Consider the following 22396-nt stretch of genomic DNA (forward strand, 5'->3'; position numbering starts at 1 on the left):
TGGTCACCGTAGCTACAACAGATGTTGAAAACAGGAAGAGAAGTTGTAGCTGTCCTCTGATCTGCCTCTTTGTTCAGGTTTTCTCTGCAAAACATATCTGATATGTGTTCTGGCTGCTGTTTGATTAAATCAGTCGCTGACTTATTTCACTTGCCAGTGCCTTTGTTAAGGCCAGTGCATTTAATACAGAAATAGTGTTCAAAATACATTGGATTTGTCTTTCACTCACTCCCAACCAGATGAGTGAAATAAGTCAGATCTTTAAAGTTACAGGTTCAAAAGATTGATGGAAACATTTGAAGTGAAAGTTGAGAATTAAAGGAAACATTACTTCCCTTAGTGTTGCTGCAGTCCTCTGGAGGTCTTCTTCTTGTAGTCTGTATACATTTTGCCAGATTTAAAAGACATAAATTAGTTACAGGTTCAAAAGACTGATGTAAACATCTGAAGTGAAAGCTGAGAATTTAATGAAATATTACTTCCCTTATTTTCTTCTGGGTTGTTGTCTTTGCTGGAGAGAGGGTCCTTCTCACTGGATCATCCTAGAAAGACAATGACATCATCATTGAGTTAAATCACTCAATGCAAGTGAATCACTTTAAAAAAAAAAAGAGACACTTTGTTAATAAGTCATTACTCAGTCAAAATACAATAAACTGGGCTGTGGTAACTGTAATACGTTTGGAGAACACCTGATTGAAGACATTTATCAGGATGTGAAATCTAAATGTCGTTAATCAGTGTGGTCTTTTCGGTTGTCGAATTTGCTACTAATTGAGTGTAACCTCTGGACTGAAACAAATCTTTGATACTTTTTTTTCCCTTTGAAAGGAGGTCCTCATTAAAATCGCCACAAACAATGATGGGCTGGTGATTTAACATGTCCAATGAGTCCAAGAGGTTTTTCAAGTTTTGGAGAAAGATTCCCAGTTGAAAACTTGGCGGTTTGTACACAGTCGCTATTAGCACTTTGACTGGAGCCTCAATTTTAAGGACAACAAACTCCAAATCAGTGACCTGTTGCATGTACCTACAGGGCTCTGCTTGCACAGTGTCTCTACAATACATCGCAAGTCCACCTCCCTCTTTTTTGGCAATGTTCACACAGCTGTTGTAAGACAGCTGTCTGCTACGTGTGAACATGGTGTACCCCTCCAATTGAAAAATTTCAGCCACAGAGGACCCTGACAAATGTGTCTCTGTAAGGCAAAGCACATCTGCTTGTTGGAGCTTGTGATGTGCTTTCAGGTCCACCATGTGACATGGCAGACCCTGCGTGTTGTGGTGGACAATTGTGAAAAAACACGAGCTGCAACGCCAATCGCATCCTTGTAGGAAGCAGTTACTATGTCGGCGTTGTGACTGTCTACTTCTTTGTTTGTGGCGTAGATGTGTAGACTCAGTGCTGGGCAATGCTGACTATCAGCCACTGCCTGTGTAAGCAAGAGCCTGTCTTCATCTAACAAAGAATCTTCCTTTTGCTTCACCCTGAGACGGTTCAAGAGTTCAGCAAAAGCTCGATCGTCTTTCTGTCAGGGAGACCATTTTGAAGTTATCCTTCCAGAGATCAAACTCAGTCTCCTCGTACACACACAGTGGCTTGGCTTTACCAAGGGGCGGCAGTTGATAAAAGTCACCTACAGCAAGGACAGACATGCCTCCAAATGGCTTCCGATTACCCCTGATCTGCTGAAATCGCCAATGCACGTAGGCAAATAGCTCTTTAGAGACCATGGACATCTCATCGATGATGAGAATCTCAGCGTTCGCCAGTGTTGCTCTGACTTCGTCGAGTGCATTCCCAAGACCTTGATAAGGTGGCTTCAAGGACCTTGGTAATTTGAGAATGGAGTGCAATGTGTTGCCTGATATGTTAAATGCTGCTGTACCTGTGAATGCGGTCAGCAGCACTGCGGGTTGGGACATGTCTGCATGGTCCCGAAATCTTGGGAGCTCACGCAGAATTCTCGTTGCCTCGTGGTGAATGCACTTAATCACATGTGATTTGCCACATCCAGCCCCTCCCGACAGGAAGTAATAAAATGGTTCTGGATTGTGGCCCCAGACTAGTTCAAAGCACCACTGACGAACACTGTAGAAAACGAAAGCCTGAGTTTCGTTCAGACTTTGGTACATTTTCTTAACAAAGTCTGGACTCAACTCTGGAGCATCTATTCTAGGCATAGAGCTCCCCTTAACATTCTTAGTGCCGAATTCTGGGACATCTTCACCGTTTTGCTCCTGATCGCGAGGTTCACATTCAGCCAGGCACTCCAGCCGGTCAACTTCAACTTCAGGCGCAAAAGAGTTCCAAGCATTCACGGACCGCACACCTGAAGCTGTTGAAACGCAGCTTCCATGTTTTTTCCTTGGCCCTCATAACGTTTTTTGTTGTGCCCCACTATTTCTTCTACTCTCATACCCCACTTGTCGCTACACTTATAAAACTCTTCATAAGTGGGGTATGCTTTATCTCTCAGATCGGCGTCGGATCGATGTGGGAGATAAAGTTTCAGCAATCTTCTATAAAACTTCTCTGGAGTTTTTTCCTCAGAGAAGCGAGTAAATCTAATGATTGCTGGTTTTCCTACGGTTCTCTTTTGAATAAATCCTTCATCGTTCAACAATGGAATGGCATTCGGGCTTTCTGTTTGCCGGCCGTAGACTACCCTATAGTCTGACGCGAACTTGGCCAGGCACATACGTTCAAACTCTCGAGTGAGAGGTCTATTGACTTTCAGGCAACCCCGACATCCATACATCCACTGATCCGGATTCCATTCTTTCAAGTCTACTCATAGGGTGACTCATTTTCAGACCTTCCTCGTCGGTCTGAATAAACACCACGGATCGGGAGCACTTCTTGAGGCATAAGCTGCAGGTACGGGCTACAGCCTCTTGAGCGCTGACCTCTCTGTGTTTAGAGTAGGCCTGCATAATTTGTTTCATTTCGTCGTGCTTGTTAACATCAGATGTCTTAACATCCTTGATGACGTTCTTAAAGAATTCTGTCATCTCGTGCTCCGGTTTCGCTACATATGACATCATGTACATGATGCAGCTGTAGTCGTCTATGACTTACTGGATGTCCATGTTTGCGTTCCACGCTCTAAGCAAATCAGGATTGTAGGCATTAACCCAATAATCATTTGGATGGCGCCTCAGCATCACGACATGGGTGTTTGCCAGGCGCTGCGCGGCGGCAAAGTATTGCTTGTAAGTTAAGTTGCACTGGCAAAGCAAGTCTGTCAACGAACGAAGCGCCTGGATCCATAAGCAGATCTCTAACTGGTTGGAGCGTTTGTTTAGCCAATTTTTGCATTTCTGCGAGGGCCCTTTTCTGCTCCTCTATTTGCGCTTCGAAGTTTGCATCATCTTGATCCTCTCTTTGGTGGCAATTAATAGTGGGGGGCCTGGTGATGAATGTTTTATCCATCGGTAGTTTTGGAAAGCCGAACCTGCAGGCTACATTTCCCTTCTTACAGGAATTTGAATGTTTCCTGCTGTGCACCTGAACCTCTGACACTATTTTGTGGAGTTCCGGATCTGTGTCAGGGTCAGGCATTTTGCAACTAATGTATCTATCTATAAATTCCATGACATATCTTTCGGGGTCCTCTTCAAATTTAGGTGAATCTTTTATCCAAATGAGCATGTCGATGTGCGGCCTTCCCCTGGCTTGGTACTCAACGCGATAAAAATAATCTTCTACTTCACCAATCAGCTGTGAAGGAGAGAGGATGAGGTTCGTCATGAGAGCCTCTACTCTCTTTTCAAACATGCGCATTACTGTGATGGGGTTACTTCTCAGAATGTCGCATTTTGTTTTCCAATCTAAATCTGAAAACAGCCCTTGTTCACCTTGCTGAGCTTTGATGGCCTCTATGAACTCGGGCCATCTCATCTCAGCAGCGGAGAACGTGGCAACCTGGTTGCATCTTGGCTCATGATGAGCCGTTCTACCTCATCCTTGTCCTGGAGCATGACATTGTTAATCCTACGGCCGTCTTTGGTTTTCGACTTTACTTTGTGCATTTGTATAGACATACTATTTGTCGCGAGGTGAGTCTCTAACAAACTGCGCAAAGAAAAGATAACTCTGGTCACTTGCAAAACGCGTATCTGCAGCAAAGAGTCTAGAATTAAAGTAGAGGCTCGGGTACAAGGAGACGGTTCTAGCTTCATCTAATGTGTTCTCTCCAGTTGGAAATTGTACAGGAAAAGGCATGGCCTCCAACTTTGGTATGGTGAAAAAACCAACCGGTTTGTTGCCTTGCGCGGGGGCAACACTAAATACTCCGTCGCGATCGCCATATGAAAGGATTTCCTGTGCAATGTCGGGGGGCTGCATGCAAGTGTCCAGGGAGAGGCGCGATGAAATGAAACAAATTATGCAGGCCTATTCTAAACACAGAGAGGTCAGCGCTCAAGAGGCTGTAGCCCGTACCTGCAGCTTACGCCTCAAGAAGTGCTCCCGATCCGTGGTGTTTATTCGTCGCTTCCACCTCTGATGGAACGCACACAACAGCTCCGTGGACAGCTCTCTGTTGGCCTTTTGGCAGAGCAACAATTTTTGCAAATGGCAAGATTTTTGCAATCAGCTGCCTCTCAAGCACATTAAGTGCAGCCAATTCTGGGGGTATTGGCGCCAACTCCAAATTGTTTACGACTGCCATGGGTGGTATGCATCCTCTGCTAAGGTGGCTGTCGCAGGTGTAGCATATCCACTCATGCAGTCTTTCTTGTGGCACAGAGGAAGGGGTAGAGCAGTCACAAAAGTGAACATAGTTTCCTGTCAAGCATGCTGCTGCGACTTTTGCGTGTTTACAGTATTTTTCTCTTTTGCATTCTTTGACCTGATTAGGAAACATGGTTTTGTTACAAACGGTACAAATGTATGTGGGTCCATGTCTAAGGGACTCACAAAAGACAGCTATGGCTGCTTCCATCACCGGATCAATCAGGGGCTGGGGGCGGTGGGGCACAATTTGTCTGTATTTTCTCCTGATTCTAAGCGCTCTCTGCATCTTGTAAAATGTGCTAAAGGCAGCATTTGTGGCCAATTTGGTTCCTCTCCGCTGGTTACAACGTTGATTAAAACGACGTCTAAATTTCAGATCGCTGTGATTTCTGAGGCTGAAATCTTGCGTTTTCTTTTGGCTATAGCTTTCATCCGTATTGGATCTCTAAGACATCACAAATTTTTGTCTGCTCTGAAACACTGTATCTGACTGGTATCTATCGCGAATGTGTTTCTTTTGAGTGGTGCGGAACGTGGCATCCTTCCTTGTATCTATCTCGAATGCGTTTCTTTTGAGTGGTGCGGAACGTGGCATCCTTCCTTGTATCTATCTCGAATGCGTTTCTATTGTCTGGTGCGGAACGTGGCATCCTTCCTTGTATCTATCTCGAATGCGTTTCGTTTGAGTGGTGCGGAACGTGGCATCCTTCCTTGTATCTATCTCGAATGCGTTTCTTTTGAGTGGTGCAGAACGTGGCTTCCTTCCTTGTATCTATCTCGAATGCGTTTCTATTGTCTGGTGCGGAACGTGGCATCCTTCCTTGTATCTATCTCGAATGCGTTTCTATTGTCTGGTGCGGAACGTGGCATCCTTCCTTGTATCTATCTCGAATGCGTTTCTTTTGAGTGGTGCGGAACGTGGCTTCCTTCCTTGTATCTATCTCGAATGCGTTTCTATTGTCTGGTGCGGAACGTGGCATACTTCCTTGTATCTATCTCGAATGCGTTTCTATTGTCTGGTGCGGAACGTGGCATCCTTCCTTGTATCTATCTCGAATGCGTTTCTTTTGAGTGGTGCGGAACGTGGCATCCTTCCTTGTATCTATCTCAAATGCGTTTCTTTTGAGTGGTGCGGAACGTGGCATCCTTCCTTGTATCTATCTCAAATGCGTTTCTGTTGTCTGGTGCGGAACGTGGCATCCTTCCTTGTATCTATCTCGAATGCATTTCTATTGTCTGGTGCGGAACGTGGCATCCTTCCTTGTATCTATCTCGAATGCGTTTCTATTGTCTGGTGCGGAACGTGGCATCCTTCCTTGTATCTATCTCGAATGCGTTTCTTTTGAGTGGTGCGGAACGTGGCATCCTTCCTTGTATCCATCTCGAATGCATTTCTTTTGAGTGGTGCGGAACGTGGCATCCTTCCTTGTATCTATCTCGAATGCGTTTCTATTGTCTGGTGCGGAACGTGGCATCCTTCCTTTTATGTATCTCGAATGCATTTCTTTTGAGTGGTGCGGAACATGGCATCTTCCTTGTATCTATCTCGGATGCGTTTCTATTGAGTGGTGCGGAACGTGGCATCCTTGTATCTATCTCGAATGCGTTTCTATTGTCTGGTGCGGAACGTGGCATCCTTCCTTGTATCTATCTGTAATGCATTTCTATTGTCTGGTGCGGAACGTGGCATCCTTGTATCTATCTCGAATGCGTTTCTATTGTCTGGTGCGGAACGTGGCATCCTTCCTTGTATCTATCTGTAAATGCGTTTCTATTGTCTGGTGTGGAACGTGGCATCCTTCCTTGTATCCATCTCGAATGCGTTTCTATTGTCTGGTGCGGAACGTGGCATCCTTCCTTGTATCCATCTCGAATGCGTTTCTTTTGAGTGGTGCGGAATGTGGCATCCTTCCTTGTATCCATCTCGAATGCGTTTCTATTGTCTGGTGCGGAACGTGGCATCCTTCCTTGTATCTATCTCGAATGCATTTCTTTTGAGTGGTGCGGAACATGGCATCCTTCCTTGTATCTATCTCGAATGCGTTTCTATTGAGTGGTGCGGAACGTGGCATCCTTCCTTGTATCTATCTCGAATGCGTTTCTATTGTCTGGTGCGGAACGTGGCATCCTTCCTTTTATCTATCTCGAATGCATTTCTTTTGAGTGGTGCGGAACATGGCATCTTCCTTGTATCTATCTCGGATGCGTTTCTATTGAGTGGTGCGGAACGTGGCATCCTTGTATCTATCTCGAATGCGTTTCTATTGTCTGGTGCGGAACGTGGCATCCTCCCTTGTATCTATCTGTAATGCGTTTCTATTGTCTGGTGCGGAACGTGGCATCCTTCCTTGTATCCATCTCGAATGCGTTTCTTTTGAATGGTGCGGAACGTGGCATCCTTCCTTGTATCCATCTCGAATGCGTTTCTTTTGAATGGTGCGGAACGTGGCATCTTCCTTGTATATATCAAGAATGCGTTTCTATTGAGTGGTGCGGAACGTGGCATCCTTCCTTGTATCTATCTCGAATGCGTTTCTATTGAGTGGTGCGGAACGTGGCATCCTTCCTTGTATCTATCTCGAATGCGTTTCTATTGTCTGGTGCGGAACGTGGCATCCTTCCTTGTATCTATCTCGAATGCGTTTCTATTGTCTGGTGCGGAACGTGGCATCCTTCCTTGTATCTATCTGTAATGCGTTTCTATTGTCTGGTGCGGAACGTGGCATCCTTCCTTGTATCTATCTCGAATGCGTTTCTATTGTCTGGTGCGGAACGTGGCATCCTTCCTTGTATCTATCTGTAATGCGTTTCTATTGTCTGGTGCGGAACGTGGCATCCTTCCTTGTATCCATCTCGAATGCGTTTCTTTTGAGTGGTGCGGAACGTGGCATCCTTCCTTGTATCTATCTGTAATGCGTTTCTATTGTCTGGTGTGGAACGTGGCATCCTTCCTTGTATCCATCTCGAATGCGTTTCTATTGTCTGGTGCGGAACGTGGCATCCTTCCTTGTATCTATCTCGAATGCATTTCTTTTGAGTGGTGCGGAACATGGCATCTTCCTTGTATCTATCTCGAATGCGTTTCTATTGAGTGGTGCGGAACGTGGCATCCTTGTATCTATCTCGAATGCGTTTCTATTGTCTGGTGCGGAACGTGGCATCCTTCCTTGTATCTATCTGTAATGCGTTTCTATTGTCTGGTGCGGAACGTGGCATCCTTCCTTGTATCTATCTCGTATGCGTTTCTATTGTCTGGTGCGGAACATGGCATCCTTCCTTGTATCTATCTGTAAATGCGTTTCTATTGTCTGGTGTGGAACGTGGCATCCTTCCTTGTATCCATCTCGAATGCGTTTCTTTTGAGTGGTGCGGAACGTGGCATCCTTCCTTGTATCTATCTGTAATGCGTTTCTATTGTCTGGTGCGGAACGTGGCATCCTTCCTTGTATCCATCTCGAATGCGTTTCTTTTGAGTGGTGCGGAATGTGGCATCCTTCCTTGTATCCATCTCGAATGCGTTTCTTTTGAATGGTGCGGAACGTGGCATCCTTCCTTGTATCCATCTCGAATGCGTTTCTATTGTCTGGTGCGGAACGTGGCATCCTTCCTTGTATCTATCTCGAATGCATTTCTTTTGAGTGGTGCGGAACATGGCATCCTTCCTTGTATCTATCTCGAATGCATTTCTATTGAGTGGTGCGGAACGTGGCATCCTTGTATCTATCTCGAATGCGTTTCTATTGTCTGGTGCGGAACGTGGCATCCTTCCTTTTATCTATCTCGAATGCATTTCTTTTGAGTGGTGCGGAACATGGCATCTTCCTTGTATCTATCTCGGATGCGTTTCTATTGAGTGGTGCGGAACGTGGCATCCTTGTATCTATCTCGAATGCGTTTCTATTGTCTGGTGCGGAACGTGGCATCCTCCCTTGTATCTATCTGTAATGCGTTTCTATTGTCTGGTGCGGAACGTGGCATCCTTCCTTGTATCCATCTCGAATGCGTTTCTTTTGAATGGTGCGGAACGTGGCATCCTTCCTTGTATCTATCTCGAATGCGTTTCTATTGTCTGGTGTGGAACGTGGCATCCTTCCTTGTATCCATCTCGAATGCGTTTCTTTTGAGTGGTGCGGAACGTGGCATCCTTCCTTGTATCCATCTCGAATGCGTTTCTTTTGAATGGTGCGGAACGTGGCATCCTTCCTTGTATCCATCTCGAATGCGTTTCTTTTGAATGGTGCGGAACGTGGCATCTTCCTTGTATCTATCTCGAATGCGTTTCTATTGAGTGGTGCGGAACGTGGCATCCTTGTATCTATCTCGAATGCGTTTCTATTGTCTGGTGCGGAACGTGGCATCCTTCCTTGTATCTATCTGTAATGCGTTTCTATTGTCTGGTGTGGAACGTGGCATCCTTCCTTGTATCCATCTCGAATGCGTTTCTATTGTCTGGTGCGGAACGTGGCATCCTTCCTTGTATCTATCTCGAATGCATTTCTTTTGAGTGGTGCGGAACATGGCATCTTCCTTGTATCTATCTCGAATGCGTTTCTTTTGAGTGGTGCGGAACGTGGCATCCTTCCTTGTATCCATCTCGAATGCGTTTCTATTGTCTGGTGCGGAACGTGGCATCCTTCCTTGTATCTATCTCGAATGCGTTTCTATTGTCTGGTGTGGAACGTGGCATCCTTCCTTGTATCCATCTCGAATGCGTTTCTTTTGAGTGGTGCAGAACGTGGCATCCTTCCTTGTATCCATCTCAAATGCGTTTCTTTTGAATGGTGCCGAACGTGGCATCCTTCCTTGTATCCATCTCGAATGCGTTTCTATTGTCTGGTGCGGAACGTGGCATCCTTCCTTGTATCTATCTCGAATGCATTTCTTTTGAGTGGTGCGGAACATGGCATCTTCCTTGTATCTATCTCGAATGCGTTTCTATTGAGTGGTGCGGAACGTGGCATCCTTGTATCTATCTCGAATGCGTTTCTATTGTCTGGTGCGGAACGTGGCATCCTTCCTTGTATCTATCTGTAATGCATTTCTATTGTCTGGTGCGGAACGTGGCATCCTTCCTTGTATCTATCTCGTATGCGTTTCTATTGTCTGGTGCGGAACGTGGCATCCTTCCTTGTATCTATCTGTAAATGCGTTTCTATTGTCTGGTGTGGAACGTGGCATCCTTCCTTGTATCCATCTCGAATGCGTTTCTTTTGAGTGGTGCGGAACGTGGCATCCTTCCTTGTATCCATCTCGAATGCGTTTCTTTTGAATGGTGCGGAACGTGGCATCCTTCCTTGTATCTATCTGTAAATGCGTTTCTATTGTCTGGTGTGGAACGTGGCATCCTTCCTTGTATCCATCTCGAATGTGTTTCTTTTGAGTGGCGCGGAACGTGGCATCCTTCCTTGTATCTATCTGTAATGCTCTTCTATTGTCTGGTGCGGAACGTGGCATCCTTCCTTGTATCCATCTCGAATGCGTTTCTTTTGAGTGGTGCGGAATGTGGCATCCTTCCTTGTATCTATCTGTAATGCGTTTCTATTGTCTGGTGCGGAACGTGGCATCCTTCCTTGTATCTATCTGTAATGCGTTTCTATTGTCTGTTGTGGAACGTGGCATCCTTCCTTGTATCCATCTCGAATGCGTTTCTTTTGAGTGGTGCGGAACGTGGCATCCTTCCTTGTATCCATCTCGAATGCGTTTCTTTTGAATGGTGCGGAACGTGGCATCCTTCCTTGTATCCATCTCGAGTGCTTTTCTTTTGAGTGGTGCGGAACGTGGCATCCTTCCTTGTATCTATCTCGAATGCGTTTCTGTTGTCTGGTGCGGAACGTGGCATCCTTCCTTGTATCTATCTCGAATGCGTTTCTATTGTCTGGTGCGGAACGTGGCATCCTTCCTTGTATCTATCTCGAATGCGTTTCTTTTGAGTGGTGCGGAACGTGGCATCCTTCCTTGTATCCATCTCGAATGCGTTTCTATTGTCTGGTGCGGAACGTGGCATCCTTCCTTGTATCTATCTCGAATGCGTTTCTATTGTCTGGTGTGGAACGTGGCATCCTTCCTTGTATCCATCTCGAATGCGTTTCTTTTGAGTGGTGCGGAACGTGGCATCCTTCCTTGTATCCATCTCGAATGCGTTTCTTTTGAATGGTGCCGAACGTGACGTCCTTCCTTGTATCCATCTCGAATGCGTTTCTATTGTCTGGTGCGGAACGTGGCATCCTTCCTTGTATCTATCTCGAATGCATTTCTTTTGAGTGGTGCGGAACATGGCATCTTCCTTGTATCTATCTCGAATGCGTTTCTATTGTCTGGTGCGGAACGTGGCATCCTTCCTTGTATCTATCTCGAATGCATTTCTTTTGAGTGGTGCGGAACATGGCATCTTCCTTGTATCTATCTCGAATGCGTTTCTATTGAGTGGTGCGGAACGTGGCATCCTTGTATCTATCTCGAATGCGTTTCTATTGTCTGGTGCGGAACGTGGCATCCTTCCTTGTATCTATCTGTAATGCATTTCTATTGTCTGGTGCGGAACGTGGCATCCTTCCTTGTATCTATCTCGTATGCGTTTCTATTGTCTGGTGCGGAACGTGGCATCCTTCCTTGTATCTATCTGTAAATGCGTTTCTATTGTCTGGTGTGGAACACGGCATCCTTCCTTGTATCCATCTCGAATGCGTTTCTTTTGAGTGGTGCGGAACGTGGCATCCTTCCTTGTATCCATCTCGAATGCATTTCTTTGGAATGGTGCGGAACGTGGCATCCTTCCTTGTATCCATCTCGAATGCGTTTCTATTGTCTGGTGCGGAACGTGGCATCCTTCCTTGTATCTATCTCGAATGCATTTCTTTTGAGTGGTGCGGAACATGGCATCTTCCTTGTATCTATCTCGAATGCGTTTCTATTGAGTGGTGCGGAACGTGGCATCCTTGTATCTATCTCGAATGTGTTTCTATTGTCTGGTGCGGAACGTGGCATCCTTCCTTGTTTCTATTGTCTGGTTCGGAACGTGGCATCCTTCCTTGTTTCTATTGTCTGGTGCGGAACGTGGCATCCTTCCTTGTTTCTATTATCTGGTGCGGAACGTGGCATCCTTCCTTGTTTCTATTGTCTGGTGCGGAACGTGGCATCCTTCCTTGTATCTATCTCGAATGTGTTTCTATTATTTTCTAATGTTCTATTCTAATATGTTTCTTCCTTGTATCTATCTCGAATATGTTTCTATTGTCTGGTGCAGAACGTGGCATCTTCCTTGTATCTATCTCGAATGCGTTTCTTTTGAGTGGTGCGGAACGTGGCATCCTTCCTTGTATCTATCTCAAATGCGTTACTGTTGTCTGGTGCGGAACGTGGCATCCTTCCTTGTATCTATCTCGAATGCGTTTCTATTGTCTGGTGCGGAACGTGGCATCCTTCCTTGTATCTATCTCGAATGCGTTTCTTTTGAGTGGTGCGGAACGTGGCATCCTTCCTTGTATCCATCTCGAATGCGTTTCTTTTGAATGGTGCGGAACGTGGCATCCTTCCTTGTATCCCTCTCGAATGCGTTTCTATTGTCTGGTGCGGAACGTGGCATCCTTCCTTGTATCTATCTCGAATGCATTTCTTTTGAGTGGTGCGGAACATGGCATCTTCCTTGTATCTATCTCGAATGCGTTTCTATTGTCTGGTGCGGAACGTGGCATCCTTCCTTGTATCTATCTGTAATGCGTTTCTATTGTCTGGTGTGGAACGTGGCATCCTTCCTTGTATCCATCTGTAATGCGTTTCTATTGTCTGGTGCGGAACGTGGCATCCTTCCTTGTATCCATCTCGAATGCGTTTCTTTTGAGTGGTGCGGAACGTGGCATCCTTCCTTGTATCCATCTCGAATGCGTTTCTTTTGAGTGGTGCGGAACGTGGCATCCTTCCTTGTATCTATCTGGAATGCGTTTCTTTTGAGTGGTGCGGAACGTGGCATCCTTGTATCTATCTCGAATGCGTTTCTATTGTCTGGTGCGGAATGTGGCATCCTTCCTTGTATCTATCTGTAATGCGTTTCTATTGTCTGGTGCGGAACGTGGCATCCTTCCTTGTATCTATCTCGTATGCGTTTCTATTGTCTGGTGCGGAACATGGCATCCTTCCTTGTATCTATCTGTAAATGCGTTTCTATTGTCTGGTGTGGAACGTGGCATCCTTCCTTGTATCCATCTTGAATGCGTTTCTTTTGAATGGTGCGGAACGTGGCATCCTTCCTTGTATCCATCTCGAATGCGTTTCTATTGTCTGGTGCGGAACGTGGCATCCTTCCTTGTATCTATCTCGAATGCATTTCTTTTGAGTGGTGCGGAACATGGCATCCTTCCTTGTATCTATCTCGAATGCGTTTCTATTGAGTGGTGCGGAACGTGGCATCCTTGTATCTATCTCGAATGCGTTTCTATTGTCTGGTGCGGAACGTGGCATCCTTCCTTGTATCTATCTGTAATGCGTTTCTATTGTCTGGTGCGGAACGTGGCATCCTTCCTTGTATCTATCTGTAATGCGTTTCTATTGTCTGTTGTGGAACGTGGCATCCTTCCTTGTATCCATCTCGAATGCGTTTCTTTTGAGTGGTGCGGAACGTGGCATCCTTCCTTGTATCCATCTCGAATGCGTTTCTTTTGAATGGTGCGGAACGTGGCATCCTTCCTTGTATCCATCTCGAGTGCTTTTCTTTTGAGTGGTGCGGAACGTGGCATCCTTCCTTGTATCTATCTCGAATGCGTTTCTTTTGAGTGGTGCGGAACGTGGCATCCTTCCTTGTATCTATCTCGAATGCGTTTCTGTTGTCTGGTGCGGAACGTGGCATCCTTCCTTGTATCTATCTCGAATGCGTTTCTATTGTCTGGCGCGGAACGTGGCATCCTTCCTTGTATGTGTCTCGAATGTGTTTCTATTGTCTGGCGCGGAACGTGGCATCCTTCCTTGTATGTGTCTCGAATGTGTTTCTATTGTCTGGCGTGGAACGTGGCATCCTTCCTTCTTTGTATCTCGAATGTGTTTCTATTGTCTGGCGCGGAACGTGGCATCCTTCCTTGTTTGTATCTCGAATGTGTTTCTATTGTCTGGCGCAGAACGTGGCATCCTTCCCTGTTTCTATTGTCTGGCGCGGAACGTGGCATCCTTCCTTGTTTCTATTGTCTGGCGCGGAACGTGGCATCCTTCCTTGTTTCTATTGTCTGGCGCGGAACGTGGCATCCTTCCTTGTATGTATCTTGAATGTGTTTCTATTGTCTGGTGCGGAACGTGGCATCCTTCCTTGTTTCTATTGTCTGGTTCGGAACGTGGCATCCTTCCTTGTTTCTATTGTCTGGTGCGGAACGTGGCATCCTTCCTTGTTTCTATTGTTTGGTGCGGAACGTCGCGTCCTTCCTTGTATCTATCTCGAATGTGTTTCTATTATTTTCTAATGTTCTATTCTAATATGTTTCTTCCTTGTATCTATCTCGAATATGTTTCTCTTGTCTGGTGCGGAACGTGGCATCTTCCTTGTATCTATCTCGTATGTGTTTCTATTGTCTGGTGCGGAACGTGGCATCTTCCTTGTATCTATCTCGAATGTGTGTCTATTGTCTGGCGCGGAATCATGTATATGATGTAATATGTAGCGAAACCGGAGCACGAGATGACGGAATTCCTTACGAACATCATCAAAGATGTTAAGACATCTGATGTTAACAAGCGCGACAAAATGAAACAAATTATGCAGGCCTACTGTAAACACAGAGAGGTCAGCGCTCAAGAGGCTGTAGCCCATACCTGTAGCTTACGCCTCAAGAAGTGCTCCCGATCCGTGGTGTTTATTTGTCGCTTCCACATCTGATGGAACGCACACAACAGCTCCGTGGAATGCTCTCTGTTGGCCTTTTGGCAGAGCAACAATTTTTGCAAATGGCAAGATTTTTGCAATCAGCTGCCTCTCAAGCACATTAAGTGCAGCTAAATTCCGGCTCGCTGTGATATCTGAGATTGAAATCTTGCTTTTTGTTTTGGCTATAGCTTTGATCCGTGTTGTATTTCTGAGACGTGACAAATTTTTGTCTGCTCTGAAACACTGTAACTGACTGGTATCTATCTTGAATGTGTTTCTTTTGAGTGGTGCGGAACGTGGCATCCTTCCTTGTATCTATCTTGAATGTGTTTCTTTTGAGTGGTGCGGAACGTGGCATCCTTCTTTGTATCTATCTTGAATGTGTTTCTTTTGAGTGGCGCGGAACGTGGCATCCTTCCTTGTATCTATCGCGAAAGTGTTTCTTTTGAGTGGCGCGGAACGTGGCATCCTTCCTTGTATCTGTCTCGAAAGTGTTTCTATTGTCTGGCGCGGAACGTGGCATCCTTCCTTGTATGTGTCTCGAATGTGTTTCTATTGTCTGGCGCGGAACGTGGCATCCTTCCTTGTATGTGTCTCGAATGTGTTTCTATTGTCTGGCGCGGAACGTGGCATCCTTCCTTGTATGTGTCTCGAATGTGTTTCTATTGTCTGGCGCGGAACGTGGCATCCTTCCTTGTACGTGTCTCGAATGTGTTTCTATTGTCTGGCGCGGAACGTGGCATCCTTCCTTGTTTGTATCTCGAATGTGTTTCTATTGTCTGGCGCGGAACGTGGCATCCTTCCTTGTTTGTATCTGGAATGTGTTTCTATTGTCTGGCGCAGAACGTGGTATCCTTCCTTGTTTCTATTGTCTGGCGCGGAACGTGGCATCCTTCTTTGTTTCTATTGTCTGGCGCGGAACGTGGCATCCTTCCTTGTTTCTATTGTCTGGCGCGGAACGTGGCATCCTTCCTTGTATCTATCTCGAATGCGTTTCTTTTGAGTGGCGCGGAACGTGGCATCCTTCCTTGTATCTATCTCGAATGTGTTTCTATTGTCTGGCGCGGAACGTGGCATCCTTCTTTGTATCTATCTCGAAAGTGTTTCTATTGTCTGGCGCGGAACGTGGCATCCTTCCTTGTATCTATCTCGAAAGTGTTTCTATTGTCTGGCGCGGAACGTGGCATCCTTCCTTGTATCTATCCCGAAAGTGTTTCTATTGTCTGGCGCGGAACGTGGCATCCTTCCTTGTATCTATTGTCTGGCGCGGAATGTGGCATCCTTCCTTGTTTCTATTGTCTGGCGCGGAACGTGGCATCCTTCCTTGTTTCTATTGTCTGGCGCGGAACGTGGCATCCTTCCTTGTATGTATCTCGAATGTTTTTCTATTGTCTGGTGCGGAACGTGGCAACAATTTTTGCAAATGGCAAGATTTTTGCAATCAGCTGCCTCTCAAGCACATTAAGTGCAGCCAATTCTGGGGGGACGGGCGCCAACTCCAAATTCTTTACAACTGTCATGGGTGGTATGCATCCTCCGCTAAGGTGGCTGTCGCAGGTGTAGCATATCCACTCATGCAGTCTTTCTTGTGGCACAGAGCAAGGGGTAGAGCAGTCACTGTCACAAAAGTGAACATAGTTTCCTGTCAAGCATGCTGCTGCCACTTTTGCGTGTTTACAATATTTTTGTCTTTTGCATTCTTTGAACTGATTAGGAAACATGGTTCTGTTACAAACGGTACAAATGTATGTGGGTCCATGTCTAATGGACTCACGAAAGACAGCTATGGCTGCTTCCATCACCGGATCAATCAGGGGCTTGGGGCGGTGGGGCACAATTTGTCTGTATTTTCTCCTGATTCTAAGCGCTCTCTGCATCTTGTAAAATATGCTAAAGGCAGCATTTGTGGCCAATTTGGTTCCTCTCCGCTGGTTACAACGTTGATTTGTGATGGAAAAATTCCTTTTCATTATGGGTTGATGAATTTTGAACTATTTTGTTGAATATGATTTCTTATGCAAATGTATGAGCACCTAACCTCTGCCCTATATGATTGTAATAGAGTCACGAACCAGCCAGAACTCAGATAGAAAGTCGCCTTCTTGTCTCATGTTTTATGTCTGATAATTTTATGCTTTGCACAGAGTCCCAGGTCATGCGTCATGAAGTTTAACTTACGTCTTGTGTCGATGAGAAGCCTGTCTGACGTGTGTGTGTGTAGCTTAATCACTGCTGGCACCGAGAGTGCTTGTCTCTTCCCCTGACCTTGTTGATATCTGTGTATAAAATTGTGAACACTCCTTTACTCGGGGCTCATTCACTCAGCTCATGAATTTGACTGTGTGGTGAGTCCATCTGCAGATGGTTGGATTAAACTTACCGAAAATCTGACTTTACTCTTTTATTGACAGAAATTTCCACCACAGATTAAAACGACGTCTAAATTCCAGATCACTGTGATATCTGAGATTGAAATCTTGCTTTTTCTTTTGGCTATAGCTTTGATCCGTGTTGTATCTCTGAGACATGACAAATTTTTGTCTGCTCTGAAACACTGTATCTGACTGGTATCTATCTCTACAGTGTTTGTTTTGTCTGGTGCGGAACGTGGCATTTTCCTTGTATCTATCTCTACAGTGTTTTTTTTGTCTAGTGCGGAAAGTGGCATCCTCCTTGTATTTCTTTGTAATGTAAGTCTTCCGTTGTCTTCTGAAAGTAGCATTTTCCCTGTATCTTCTGATGAGTTCTTCCTTCTTCTTATCTTGAACATTTTCATAGTAACATTTGAAGGAAAGTAATCGCTGATTCTGATGGAGACTGTCTTGGGCATAGCTAGACAGCTGCTGTACTTTTTCCTTTCATATTCAATTTTTTTCCTTTTTTCTTCACCAGACAGTAATGTGTGTTTTTTGCTGGCATGACGCATCGCTCTTCGTCGCTGTTGCTTTGGCAACTTTGTGAAATGTTTTGCTGCTGGTGGTGCAGGAGCCGTCTTGAGGACGCGCTCTGCTGCTGGTGGTGGTGCAGGAGCCGTCTTGAGGACGCGCTCTGCTGCTGGTGGTGGTGCAGGAGCCGCCTTGAGGACGCGCTCTGCTGCTGCTGGTGCAGGTGCCGTCTTGAGGACGCGCTCTGCTGCTGGTGGGCGTGGGAGAGCTGTCCTGGATACACTGTGTGCCAGAGATGCCTGAGGGCATTCTCTTGAACCAATGGCTTCGAATGACACCGGCACAAACTCATAACTGGCAGAATGGCCGCGATTTGCAAAGAGTCTGTGCAGGTGTTCAGCCAAGTCACTGATCTCCGAGAAGGTCTTCATAATTGCAGTGCCGTGGGGGTGAGGTAAGCCCATCACACTTCTTGAGTGTGAATCAAACACACCATACCTGCCCGAACGGTCACGGAAAACTGCAATACACTCTGGACTTACTATAACTAAAGCCAGATTAACGTCACCTGACAGACACTCTAATTGTGTGGCAAGGGGCAGATACCAAGCCTGGCTTCCACTGGCTTTCACAAGTCCACACCTGATTTCAGGCATGTGGACATTACACATATCTGTGTCAGTCAGGACTTGTTTGGGCAGTTCTTCCACAGCGAGATGGTCACTGCGGAATCTTTTTTCCCGGATCAGCTGTTGTTTTACATCTACATAAAGTGAATCTCCCTTTGCCAGCACGCTATCAAGGGCAGCAGTGTTAAACGGACAGCCCTCGTTCAGATAAGCCACACTTTACCTCTAACAAACACTTTAAGCCCACAATAAACCCAAATGTAAATGTCCTTACCTCTTTAGAAGGGGAATGAGAGGTGGCAAGTCCGTCATCGATAATCCAGGGCCAGCAGGACGATGAGGGAACTGGTGTCCCGACGGTCTGTGATAAGTAATAACACCAGTTAATATCTAGACATGAGGCAACACAATGCAGCAAGTTGATACAAGAAAAGTTTTCCAAATTTATTTCAATTACTCACTGACATTTGTGAACTGCAGCGAGAGATAATAGTAGCAGAGATGTTAAATGAAACAGTTTAATGTAGTTACAGCATTTTACAGTAAAGGTTCTGTGTGTGTCTGTTGTGGAGTAAATACCTTAACTGGGCGAGGAGAGTGACAGGCAGCTTTAATGGTCTGGGATGGTCCAACCGGTGAAGGGGTCTTCATCCTGGCCACCTGAGAACAAATAATAACAATTTGATGAAGACTTTAACGACATCATGAACTTTAGTCAATAGGAATAATTTTTACCTTCGCAACCAGTGAACAGCAGGGGGTCGCCGGATCACCCAAACTACAGGACAACCTGACTGGAGGGGATCCAACCAGCTGCTGACACATGAGAACAAATATGTTAAACTTCACGCGTCTCAGTGAACACACTGTGTGTTCTGAGTGAGATTGTGTCTTGTGTCAGAGAGTAACATACGTTGGTCACTGAAGTTTGGGTGCGGGGGGGGTGCTCCATCCGTGGTCCTGGACCGAGGAACCGGGCTGGAGGGGCCGTCGTCCTCCAGTCTCCGTGACAGCCTGGCTGGAGGGGATCCAACCTGCTGTTGACAGATGAGAATAAATATGTTAAAATTCAGACAGAGTGGACAATGTAGTTATGTCTCCATGAAGACACAGTTTCAACTGTAAATATTGACTATGTGCGTCAGTTGTGTAACATACGTTGTTCACAGGAGACTGGTGGCGGGGGGGGCGTCTCTCCGTGGTCCTATGATGCCTGGCTGCTGCTGGGGAGGCCACCTGCATCGTCAAATAAAACATAGAACCAGTAACTGTAGGGAACAAGGAGAATTTTATAATACAGCTGAGAAGCGATGTCACACAATTTACCTTCTTGCGCGCTAGAGGAGATGGGACGTCCACCACATCAGACAGCTGAGAAGGAGACACTTCCTCCATAGCACAAAGGGTCGTGCTACTGAACCACCGTGGGTTCAGTGGAAGGAAGGACTCCTTCTCCTGTGGAAGACAAAACACCACAAAGACAAATGAATATTTGTTGGGTCAAATACACAAAGTTTAAATACTAACCAGTTAACTTGTTGTGAAAAAAAAAGAAAAATAAGTCACCTGCTGCTGAGCCACGCTGGCCGGACCAGGAACCTGCGGCTGGGAAAGCACATCACATATTTGATTAAATGGGTGCTTTTTAGTTTTGACTGTGAACCCGTGAACCAAAATGTACACAAACACATGTAAAAGACACATAATATAATAAGAATAATAATAATAAAAAAAACCTACTAACCTTGCTGCTCTGACCAACGACCTTCCACTGGAAGGGGTCAGGAGACAGAGGAGCACGTACCTCTCCCTTCACAACCAGCTTAGGAGAAACCTTCCTAAGTGGCTGTGAAGGAGTAGGAGACACCGGGGGAGGGGGAGGTGGTGGTGGTGTCTCGAGGAACTGCTCCGTGGAGGCCCACAGCAGCTGGGTGAGGATCCCCATACCCTCACGGTCGCTCAGGTGAACCTGCAGACGTGACAATACAAATCCATTTACAGACAGTTTAACTTCAAAGGTAGCTTGTGTCGACTGTTTCATATCGACACACAAGAAATTATAGCAAATTAGACCTTTTCTATCACACAGATACTCTACCTACGCCGTCTCTGCTCCACAGATCCAAGCGCGTACGGGGGAAGTACTCCTCCGCAGAGAAGTACCTCAAACCTAAAAACATAAAAAAAGTTATTACAATATTCACACATGTATGACTATGTTCATCACAGACATTTTTAAGTACATTTCTTTTACTTGTTTTAATTGACAAGATATTTTTTTGTTACTTACCCATACGAGCTGTCACGCGATGGTACGCGTGGCGAAGGGCCCTCTGGTGCTCCTCATCCTCGTTCAGGCGGGGGGGGGTCCACCACAAAGACCTGTAGGAAACAAAATTTTAGAAAACACCAACTGACAGTTTCATTCAAAATCACACACACACCATATTTAGTGCACATTTTTTGAAAGCTCATATAATTAATCTTATTAAAGTAGTCAATGTACTACTAGTGTTGTTTAACTACTAAGAATACAGGACAAGCAAGACATGAAATGAATGCTTACCTCCGGCCAGCGGCTCCTCACAGCAGTGAGGAATCGGGTGTAGTCAAAATTTTAGAGAACACCAATGACAATTTCATTCAAAATCACACACACACACACACACACACACCACATTTAGTACACATTTTTTGAAAGCTCACACAATTGAAGTAGTCAATGTACTTCTAGTGTTGTTTAACTACTAAGAATACAGGACAAGCAAGACATGAAATAAAAGCCTACCTTCGACCAGCGGCTCCTCACAGCAGTGAGGAATCGGGCGTAGTCGACGGCTGCCTCGTCGACGGTCCTGCTCGCGGTCAGGTTGTTGCTAGGAGCAAGAACACAAACAGCATCAGGGGACTGAGGAACCTTTGCATGTAGGACCTCAGTGCGCAGCTGAGCAGCATGGGCCCCAGGGGTCGACATGATACCAAAAGAAAACTTCCCTTCTGGCATCTTGGCGAAACGGTCCACGATGGCCCGGAGATGGGAGTCCCCAACAATCAGAACAAACTGCAACAACAAAGAAAATTTAATTAGCATGAAAATCATTAATCCCTCTCAAGATCAATTACTTCCTTCATAAACTGGACAATAATAGCACCTGCTTGCCAGGAGACTTAGGTTGGATGACCAACTTGTGGCTCCATCCAGTGAGCTTCGAAGTTGGCCACGTCTCCACCGGATGGCGGTAACCGGTACCGCGGCCTGTTTGGTAAAGTACAAAACAGATAAAAGGTTAAACTGATGAAGGAAAGGCTACTAGGAAATATCAACAATCACTTGTTTATACCAGTAAAAAAGTACAGGAAAACCTGTTGAAAAAGTTCAATATTGATGATGAATTAATTTATTGATCATTTATACTTACGTGCACGAACTTGCACATCCTCCAGGCTCCAGAAAGGCTTGGCTGGGGGTGAAGATCCAACTACCTGATGACAGATTAAAGACAAAAAAAAAAAAATTAATTAACAATAATCATAACAACAAGCATAAGATAAAGACATACAAGTTTAACCAAAGGTAGGAACATACGTTGCCGACTGGAGCTCGAGAGCAGGGGGGGTGGGTCTCCCTGGTCCTCTTGGTCCTTAACCTTCTGGAAGGCTCCTCTCCAGCTGGGGGGGACACCGCCTGAAGAAACATTAACATCAAAAGACATGGCAGACATTCAGAACTCAGCAGTTAAGGAGAAAGCAATAGATGTAACATTTCTACAGCCATTTTCATGCAGACAGTTGTCACTGCGACACAGAGGCTTATCTACAGTGTAAATACCTCCGGGGGGGTGGGGGAAGACCTCAGCTCTTCCAGGTTGAGCTTCCTCCAGCGCTGCTTCAACACCACAGACCGCCTCGACTTCCTTGGCATCCTGCTGACAGAAGTTCAAGACAAGAGAAACAACAAGATAAATACTTGTCAAACTGACCTAAACCTAAACCACCTAATGTAAACTAAACTAATCTAAGACAAACTAATATAATCTTATATATAGAATGAAATTTGAAAAAAAAGATGAAGATGTGGTGATTATGTGTGTGTAGGTGATGTGGTGTTACTGCTCTGTGAAGGTTGAGGGCAATGGATCAAGGATGATGGTCACTCTCAGCTGTCAGCGGTCACTCTCAGCACAGGAACCCTTTAATCTTATCAAAGACAATAAAATAATAAAAAGATAAATGTCTCTCAAATGTTACTAGTCAGTGTTAGCAACAAGTTAATATCATAACAGACACAAGTTAAACATCT

General features: G+C 45.5%; 1 protein-coding gene across 1 annotated transcript; it reads right to left on the reverse strand.

Annotated features, from left to right (window-relative positions):
• Positions 1-394: 394 nt before the first annotated feature.
• LOC119030231 (WAS/WASL-interacting protein family member 1-like) lies at positions 395-21100 on the reverse strand. The gene is made up of 14 exons (XM_037117657.1): positions 21014-21100; positions 20885-20972; positions 20663-20678; positions 20387-20478; positions 20199-20266; positions 19841-20065; positions 19663-19701; positions 19423-19551; positions 19255-19332; positions 19010-19133; positions 18832-18912; positions 18676-18756; positions 18371-18457; positions 395-542 (listed from the first exon to the last, which is right to left on the reverse strand). Exons 1-11 carry the CDS (start codon positions 21098-21100, stop codon positions 18875-18877), a joined length of 984 nt encoding a protein of 327 aa, XP_036973552.1. The 3' UTR covers positions 395-542; positions 18371-18457; positions 18676-18756; positions 18832-18874.
• Between the last annotated feature and the right edge of the window lie 1296 nt (positions 21101-22396).

The sequence above is a fragment of the Acanthopagrus latus genome, chromosome 12 (assembly GCF_904848185.1).
Source record: "Acanthopagrus latus isolate v.2019 chromosome 12, fAcaLat1.1, whole genome shotgun sequence".
In the NCBI taxonomy this organism is placed as follows: Eukaryota; Metazoa; Chordata; class Actinopteri; order Spariformes; family Sparidae; genus Acanthopagrus; species Acanthopagrus latus.